Source organism: Rhinolophus hipposideros (assembly GCF_964194185.1).
Source record: "Rhinolophus hipposideros genome assembly, chromosome: 3".
NCBI lineage: Eukaryota > Metazoa > Chordata > Mammalia > Chiroptera > Rhinolophidae > Rhinolophus > Rhinolophus hipposideros.
Window position 1 is genome coordinate 105,765,480 of NC_138049.1, and position 9,034 is coordinate 105,774,513.

Genomic DNA, 9,034 nt, shown 5'->3' on the forward strand with positions numbered 1-9,034 from the left:
GGCTGTCTAAAACGGGGTGAAGGGGACAGGCACGAAGGGCTGGCTGACACCCCTTAATGCGTGTGTGCTCACACCCCACCTGAGGGGCTACGGGATTGTCCCCACTGCATGGTTTCCTCTTTTCCCTGGTGGATCTGAGTAGAGCTTGGGGAGGATGCTGGTATGACTACAATTCTTACCAAGTGGGGGGACGGTGGTGTGACTATATGTCACCTCAACTTTCTTTCTTCCCACCTGGTGCACTAGTCTCTGGACAGGGCTGCCACCACAAGTGCCAGAAACAGGACTAACTGCTGAGCACGACACTAACTATATTGTCACACCTGTCAGGATCCCCAGGGGCTGACAGTGACCGCAGCTGTACAGCCTGTGCTCAGTGAGCCCACTCGTCTTGCACTGTGACCGTCCCCTGTGGATGGAGTGGACAGAGGGGACGCACGTGCTAGACAGGTATCGCTGCCTGCCGTCTAGAGCAGCACCGTCCCCGAAGCTAACGTCCCTTCCAAAGGTGGAAACGTTTGGTATCAATGGAGAGAATGGGGAATAGTAGCTGCGGGTAAAGGAATGAGTAAACGGGTTATGTACTGAGGGGAATCGAGTATTACATTAGCACTCAAAGGAGGTGTGAGCAAGAGATGGGACTGTCTCCAGCTCAGTTATAGCGATGTCTGAAAGGTTGAGGCCGTGTACAGCTGAGACCACTTCTGCTTTTGGAATCTGACAAGATGAATGGAGCCTGCAAACCCGAGTGGCCTCAGCCTGGGAGACATTTTCATACAATAGGACGATGCACTGGACTAATTGTTAATGGCTGAGTGGGACTCCAGTGATATGCCAGGATCTTTTAACTTTTATGATTGTTTTCCCATAAGGGATCTGTGGGCAAAGACCGGGGCGTAGCCTGAGCTATAATAGGAAATATTTCGTCTTTTATGTCCCTGCTTCCTGGTACAAATCTCCCCAAACCTTTGTAATCTCCTTAGTGACCAGAGTGTCTTTGGGATGCTCATGAGGTGACTCTGGCTGAGGGGTCCTGGACAGATTCAGGATGGGGATGGTCACCAGAAAGACCAAGCTGTGATTAGAGGGTCGGAACTTCAGCCTCATCCAACCTCTGAGGAGAGGGGCTGGAGGCTGAGTTCAGTCACCCATAGCCAATTATTTAATTGTGCCTATGTTGTGGTGGTCACACAACAGCCTAACCTTTTGTCCCCTCCTGCCTTTACCTGAGAAAGGAAGGATTGTGGAACTGTGCCTCTTTGGGATTAGAGTTTTATGACTTGTATCTCTCCACCTGGTCTCCAGAAAGAAGGGTTCGCAGTCAAAGACAAGTAAGATTCCTTATGGAAGGAACAACGCAAGCCAGACGGGACCGTTGAGACCCCTAATGAGCTGTTGTAAAATAAATGGAAAGGAGCCTGTCTCCCTTCCCCCTTGCTTGAGAAAAGCAGCTGCTGACTCTTGCTGCTCCCTCTCACCTAATTGTGAGCGCGGTCCATTAGAGAGTTAACATCTGGCCCTCACTGCTCAGCTCAGGGAATGGCTCATCACAAGAGACTTTCTCCCCTCCGGGAGGTGCATACCACACTTTAGATATCATGGGACTATGCTTCGGTTGCTGTGGGACCTATAATTGGGCTCAAAAAGTATTTTTTAAATTTTGCAAGAGTTTCACAGGCTGTTCCTAAAATCATGTGATTCTTTTGCTTGTAATCAATAAATACCCTAGCCGACCCGATTCGGCGCTCTAGTCTCTTGAGGCTGCAAGTCCCTTGGTCCTCTGTGATTTAACTGTATTTGAGTCTGTCTCTTTATTATAGTTTAACCCTCGCCACCTCTCTCATCTTCCCATGGCTTGTGTTGTGCAGGTTGCAACATGCCTACATAGTGAAACTTCCATAAAAACACTTAACAATTGGGTTCAGAGAGCTTCTGAATTGGTGAACACATCCACATACTAGTTGGGGAGTGGGGGTCCTGCATGCCCAAAACCCACAGTGACAGAGGCTCCTGTGCTAGTGACCTTTCCAGACCTCGCCCTGCGGACCTCTTCATCTGGCTGCTCATTTGTATCCTTTATAACCAACTGTGACAGTAAGCTTAGCATTTTCCTGAGTTCTATTAGGTCTGACAATTAAGTTTCTGAACTTGTTGTAAAATGTGGCCAACCTTTTTTGATATCAGAAGGATTATTAATTATGCATTTGTACCAACTGGACAAACAATTAACCAAGTTTGCTATTTGGAAGTGCTGAAAGGCTGCATGAAAAAGTTAGACGACCTGAACTTCTCCCCAACAATTCATGGCTCTTGCATCACGACAATGCACCAGCTCACAGGGCGCTGTCTGTGAGGGAGTTTTTAGCCAGTAAACAAATAACTGTATTGGAACACCCTCCCTACTCACCTGATCTGGCCCCAATGACTTCTTTCTTTACCCGAAGATAAAGGAAATATTGAAAGGAAGACATTTTGATGACATTCAGGACATCAAGGGTAATACGATGACAGCTCTGATGGCCATTCCAGAAAAGAGTTCCAAAATAGCTTTGAAGGGTGGACTAGGCGCTGGCGTTGGTGCATAGCTTCCCAAGAGGAGCACTTCGAAGGTGACCGTAGTGATATTCAGCAATGAGGTGTGTAGCACTTTTTTTTAGGATGAGTTTGTGAACTTTATTGTCAGACCTCATGTAACAAGCCCTGCAGGTGAGGCTGACGCACAGCCCTATGGGAATCCTGGTGAAGGTCTTGCTACTAAAAGCGTGATCTGAAGACTAGCAGCAGCACCAACCTAGTTGTTATAGTCCTGTTTCTTTCTCTTCTACGGCCATAACTCCCTTGGTGACCTCATCTGTGCTCAAGGCTTTAAATATCATTTATATGTGTTACTTCCCAAGACTATTTCTCCACATGACATTTCTCCTAATCTCCAGATTCATCTGCCCAACTGCCAGTCCAATGACCTCACTTGTATTTCTAACAGACATCTCAGCTCCTGCATCTCTTAAAATGAATGTCTGTGACGCCCCTTGCCCCTCAGATATGCTCCTTCCAGAGTCTCCCCCATCTCTGCTGACAGCACCTCCATCTTTCTACTTGTATCCTCTGAGATTCTGGGTGTTCTTGACTCTCACACCCCAGACTGACCCATTAGGAAATGCTGTAATGTCCCCCTTCAGGACGTACCCAGATCCCCACTCCCACTGTTCCCACCGCTCACCCCCAGTGGCAGCATGTCCAGCGGGAACCCTGCAGATTCCTCCAGCTCCCCACGGCCTCCCTCCCCCAAGTCTGTTCCCAGCACCGCAGCCCCAGCCGTCCTCTGAAAGGAGGCCACACCATGTCCCCTTCTGCTCCTAACTCTCCTGTACCCCCCTCCCTCAGAGCACAGCTCACCGCCCTCCACCACCCTCCCGGCCACGTGGCCTGGCCGCACCTGTCTCTTCTCCACCACTCTCTGCTGCAGCCACACCGGCCTCCCTGCTCTTCCCAGAACCCAGACACACTCCTGCCCCAGGGCATTCCCACCGCAGGTTCCCTGCCTGGAAAGGACGTGCCCAGACGTCCTCCTGGGTAATTCCTCATGTCCTTCACATCTTCCCTCAAGGTCAGCTTCCCTGTAAGGCCCACTGACCACCCCAATCTAAACAGCCATCTTCCCTGGCCCCACACCCCACACTGTGGATCCCCTTCCCCACTGCATTTTCCCAGAACACTTATCTCCTTCTAACATACACACCTTCCTCGTTTACTGTGCTTAAAGGATGCAGTCTGTCTCTTCCCACAGGAACAGACATTCCCCCAGGGCAGCCATTTTTTGACTTTACTTCAGTGATGTTTCCCAGAGGCAGAAACTGTCACACATCAGGCACACGGCCAATGTCAGTGAATGATCAGTTACAGTGTCTCCCTGTTCTAGAGACAGTGTCTTTATTAATGCAGCCTCCGGTCAAATGCTGTTTTGTGGCAGCTACAGCACAAAGTCCCCTCACACTGGCATCAGGGCCACTTCCACTTTTCTCACACATGCTGCTCTCCCCTCTCCCCTTTCTTTCTCCCACACCTGCCCTCTTGCACACCACAGCACAGTTACATTTCCCTCTTCAGGAAACAGTGAGCCTTGACTTATGGGTTCTATTCTCCAACCAAATATTAATCTAAAGCAGATTCTGCTTCTGGACTACAGCTAGCACTAGAGCTATGGGCAGGGAGAGAGTGGGGCAAGCAGAGCAAAACTCCAGCAGGAACTTAGGTAAAATGAAAAATTACAGGATCCATCCTCTGCTCATTCCAGAATTTGGTTCCTCTCACAGTTTGGGAAAAGATGGAAAGAACCATCAAGCCCTAGAAAAAGGGAAAAGCAAGATGAGTCTGAAAATTCCTCTCAATCCACAGACTCCTGTGTGTAGGGTCTCCCGGCGTTGTGGGGGCAATGACAAGCAAAACACCTCCTGCTGCTGACAGACAGGGGACACCCAGAGGAGAATGAGACCAGGACTCGTAACAAGAACAAACAGAGTCATATTCCTCTATAGAAACAACAATGAACACCCAAAGGATGGGGCTGAGGGCCGGAGCAGGCTGAGCCTTGGTGACCCAGCCACACGAAGCCGTCACTAACAAGACCAGACCTGGGTGATGTTTGAGTCCCTGTGATCACAGGTCCTGGTGGGACATGGTTCTACTGAAGGGACGAGGACAAAGGGGCAGAGAGGTGACCCCGCCGAGAAGTGACCACGTCAGAGCCCACGATGCACTGAGCCCCGACTGGGCTCAGGCCGCATCCATGCTCGGTCCTCACAGCCTCTCCTGTCTCCACCTGCAACAGACTCAGCACAGCAAACACATGGATTCTGGAAGGTTCTCAGGTCTACCATTTATTCCCTCTCAAACTTTAGGATTTTCTCCTTCAATTAATCCATCACCCCTCATGGCAAGAATTGAAAAAACAGATTTGTATCCAGATTCCTATTTCCATAGGAAGTAAGAAGTTGCCGCTCAGTGTAACATGACGCAAAGGCGGGGATGGAAACAGCCTCTGCTGGAACAGGACAGTGGGTCAGGGAAGAGACTCAGTCAGTGAGGGGAGGGGGCGTGGAGGGCAGGGGACGCACAGTCTCCCAGCTCCTCACATGATGCAAGAGGAACGCAGACACACTCAGATGCCCTTTGCAGAAAGAGAGCTCAGAGCTTCCTGTGGCACAAAGTGGGGGCAGGAACAAATCTCGCATCACTCAGTCCCTACAAGGCAGCTGTCTCACGCTGTAGAAGAAAATAATAATGAACAAATTCAGGTTAGTGGCTGTAAGTGGTGACATTCTCAACAGTCCACTACATTCTCAAACTGTCCCTAAGAATCCCCAGCACCCAGTCCTGTCTCCTCTTTACACCCCCTCCCCCACTTCAGGCCTCCAGGTCTCACCTTTACAAGCCGAGAGGGACACATCAGAGCCCTGGGCATTGTCACCGCCTGGGGGAGAACAAAACACGATGTGGTCAGAGCCCACAGAGGATGTGGTTAACGGAGGAATTATGGGGGTGGGTAAGCTCCCCCAAGGGCTTCCATCTACACTATTCCAAGCGCCTCAGGGATCACCCCCCTCCATACTCACCTGCAGCCTGAGTGTAGCTCCCTCCTTTTCCACCTGTGAGAAGAAAACATCACGTGAGAAGGCAGGAAGGAGACAGGACCATAAGGTCCTAAAGGAACCCCCTAGTCCTGGACCCCAGAGAAATTTCCAGAATTGTGACTACAGACCCAGAACAGGATCAGGAAACCTGAGGAAAGTACATGTGTGGGGACTGGACCAATCACCCTGTGACTATTGAGAATCAGGTCCCCATCACCAGAATCATCAAGGTGATATATTTGTCCCTCATTTCCACACGTGCGTTAACAAACAGTGAGTATTAGTAAATACGGCCCCAGACAGGGAAAGCACACGTGTGTGGATGGTCCTTCCCACTAAGGAGGCAGGACACACGTCCACCTGGGGCTTGAAACCCCCAGTAGGACAGGACACCTCAGTCCCCGCCCCTTCCCTACCTGAGCGCTTCCTGCTCCACAGCACAGCTCCAGTGACCGCAGCTCCAAGGAGGACCAGCCCAGCAATGACGCCCACCACCATGCCAGGGGGGATGGCGGCCTGAGGAGGCGGCTCTGGAAGGGAAGGGCAGGTGAGGGCCCTGACCCCAGGCCTCAGCCCCCACCTGACGTCCTCCTGACGCCCCTGCTTTCCCTGAGAAGAGGCTCTGTGCCCACGGCCCCTCCGTACCCCATCTGAGGGTCAGGGGCTCGGGCAGCCCCTCGTGCTGCACATGGCAGGTGTATCTCTGCTCCTCTCCAGAAGGCACCCCCACGGCTGCCCACTTCTGGAAGGTCCCGTCCCCCGCGGGCCTGGTCTCCACGAGCTCCGTGTCCTGGGTCACGTCCTCCCCGTCGCGCTGCCAGGTCACGGTGATCTCCGCAGGGTAGAAGCCCAGCGCCCAGCACCTCAGGGTGACGTCACGGTCAGAGGTGCGGTGGTGGGTCACGTGTGCCTTTGGGGGGTCTGAGGAGAAGGGTCAGAATACTCAGGACCTTTGCACCCCTCAGGGGACAGGCCAGCAGTGGTCACGTGACCATCCTGAGACCAGTCAGGACACCTGGGGTGGGGGAAGGGAGCACAAAACCCACACACCAGGTTGGACACAGGCATCCGGGATAATCTCTAGTCTTTACAAAGTTCTGGAATCAGGGTGAGACAGCCCAGGGCAGAGACAGGTCTCCGATGGAGAGAAAAGGGGTTCCTGGTCCTGAGCTGGGTGGAGGCCACATGACTCAGAAAAGCCGGGGTCAGAGCTCAGTCACACTGTGTGCCGGGCAGCGAACACGGCCTGAGAGAAGGGCCCCGGGTTCCCAGGGCAGCGGCCAGGGTCCCAGGGAACCGCTGATCTGTTATTTCTGAGATGGTCCCCCCTCCATCCTGAGAGACTGCACCCCTAAGTGTCCCTGAGAGAAGGGCCCCCTGGGTCGCTCTCTGGTACCGGATCTGAACACCTGGTCGGACTCCATCCCCCGGGGTCGGGAGGGGGCCCGGGTGTGGGTCCCATGTCCTCCCGTCCCCGCAGGAGCCCCGCGCCCCGCTCACCTGCGCGCAGCAGCGTCTCCTTCCCCTTCTCCAGGTATTTGCCTAGTGTCTCCCTGCACCCGCCCTCAAAGTAGCCCCTCCAGTACTCCGCCGCACCGGCCGCCTCCCACTCGCGCCGGGTGATCTGAGCCGCCGTGTCCGCCGCGGTCCAGGAGCGCAGGTCCTCGTTCAGGGCGAGGTAGTCGGCGCCGTCGTAAGCGACCTGCCTGTACCCGCGGAGGAGGCGCCCGTCCGGCCCCACGTCGCAGCCCAAGGTCCTCTGAATGGTGTGAGACCCTGACCCCGCCCCGTGGTCAGCTCCGACTTTTAACCCCGACCTTTAACCCTGCTCCGCCCACCCCGCAGTGATGGAGCCTGAACTGAAAAAGAAATCGGATCAAAGGCCCTTCCCGGGTGGAGGGGCCGGGCGGGTCCCGCAGGCTCGGGGTGAAGCTCGGACCCGGAGACTCGGGGGGACCCCGGCCCGTCCGTGGGGGTCGTGACGGGGACCCGGGCTGCGTAGCTCACCGGCCTCGCTCTGGTTGTAGTAGCCGCGCAGGGTGTTCAGCTCCACTGGGGCAGCACGTGAGGCGCTCTTGCAGACCTGAGTCTGCTGGTCCCAGTACCCCGGCACCACCTGGTTTACCCACGGCCCCTCCATCCAGGCCGCCCGTGGCTCCATCCTCGGACGCGCTGCGTCGCTGTCGAACCCCACGAACTGCGTGCCGTCCACGTAGCCGACGGTGATGTACCGGGGCTCCCCGCGGCCGGGCCGGGACCAGGTGATGTCGAAATACGTCAGGGAATGGGAGCCTGGGGACAGGGACAGGGGGGGCTGAGACCCAGGGGACACCCCTCCCGGCGCGGGTCCCGGGTCCGAGGGTGATGGGCCGGGGGAGCGGGGGCCCGAGGGACGGGAAAGCGGGGGACAGAAGGGGGAGGGGGCGGGAGCCCGAGTGGGAGACAGAAGTGGGCGGGGCACGGGGCGGGGTCAGGGCGGGGCGGGGCCGGGGGGGGGGGGTCTGGGGTCTGGACATGGCGGTGGGGACACATCCTCCCCGGGGTCCTGCGCCCCCACCGGGCGGTCATCTCGCTTCCCCCCCCCAGGCCCCCCCTCCCCCCCCCGCTGAGACCGTTCCCTCCCGACCCCGCGCTCACCCGCCCGGGTCCCCGTCAGGCCCAGGGCCCCCGAGAGCAGCAGGAGGAGGGTTCGGGGGCCCATGACGCGCATCCTCGGGGTCTGGGGACAATCTGTGTGCGGGCGGGTCCGTGGACACTTTATAACCGGAAAGGCCGTGACACTGATTGTTTTCTCTAGAAACCGGACACGCAATGGGAGTGAGACCTGGGGCCGCGTCACGAGTTTCCAGGCAGGAGGACCCGACACAGGTTGTGAGAAGAAGTGAAACCGCGGGGAGTGGGGACTCCCCAACACTGAGCTTCCCTCCCCAGACTCCGCTCTCAGGGGACCTTGGACTGGGCCCTGACCCGTCCTCCTGCACGGAGCGCTCTGTGTCACGCTGTCACCCTGAGTCCTGGCCCAGGGACTGTCTGAGGAACCAGGGCTCAGCCCCTTTTCCTCCCCTTCTCTTCCCGGAATCCCTCTCCCTGAAATGCACGCCCTGCCTCCCACCCTGTATGTCTCCCCCGGACTCTCCTGGAAGAAGACACCCCCAGGGAACTTGATGCCAGATAGTGAGCTCGCCTTGGGAATAGAGGAAGGACAGGGATTTTCTCTTTAATCCTGGAGAAGCTGTGCCTGAAAACACCAGCTACAGATTCTCATAGAAACCAGTCTCCTTGTTGTTTATTAACTACAGTGGGGAACAGCCTTGGAAACCCCTGATCACCAGGAAGCTAATCTGTAAAACCGTGATCTGTACCGCTTGGTGTGGAAATGTGTGTAAACAGCACTGCAGCCAGAC

At 55.4% G+C, this 9,034-nt stretch overlaps 1 protein-coding gene across 2 annotated transcripts; it reads right to left on the reverse strand.

The window, feature by feature from the left end:
• Window positions 1–3,881: 3,881 nt before the first annotated feature.
• LOC308495411 (patr class I histocompatibility antigen, A-126 alpha chain-like) lies at window positions 3,882–8,564 on the reverse strand. Of its 2 annotated transcripts, XM_081043568.1 has the most exons (8): window positions 8,268–8,564; window positions 7,638–7,922; window positions 7,131–7,406; window positions 6,276–6,551; window positions 6,047–6,160; window positions 5,613–5,645; window positions 5,423–5,470; window positions 3,882–5,262 (listed from the first exon to the last, which is right to left on the reverse strand). In XM_081043568.1, exons 1-8 carry the CDS (start codon window positions 8,338–8,340, stop codon window positions 5,258–5,260), a joined length of 1,110 nt encoding a protein of 369 aa, XP_080899694.1. In that variant the 5' UTR covers window positions 8,341–8,564; the 3' UTR covers window positions 3,882–5,257. The 2 variants fall into 2 exon arrangements, with proteins under 2 accessions (XP_080899694.1, XP_080899695.1); XM_081043569.1 differs by lacking the exon at window positions 7,131–7,406 and having other exon boundaries at window positions 8,268–8,389.
• Between the last annotated feature and the right edge of the window lie 470 nt (window positions 8,565–9,034).

Excerpts from the sequence above, each read along its gene's own strand:
- LOC308495411 (XM_081043568.1), bottom strand. The coding sequence starts at position 8,340 with ATGCGCGTCATGGGCCCCCGAACCCTCCTCCTGCTGCTCTCGGGGGCC. Across the intron at positions 7,407-7,637 it reads CTACAACCAGAGCGAGGCCG|GGTCTCACACCATTCAGAGG; the intron begins GTGAGCTACGCA and ends GGGCGGGGTCAG. Across the intron at positions 5,471-5,612 it reads GAGCTACACTCAGGCTGCAG|GCGGTGACAATGCCCAGGGC; the intron begins GTGAGTATGGAG and ends GTTCTCCCCCAG.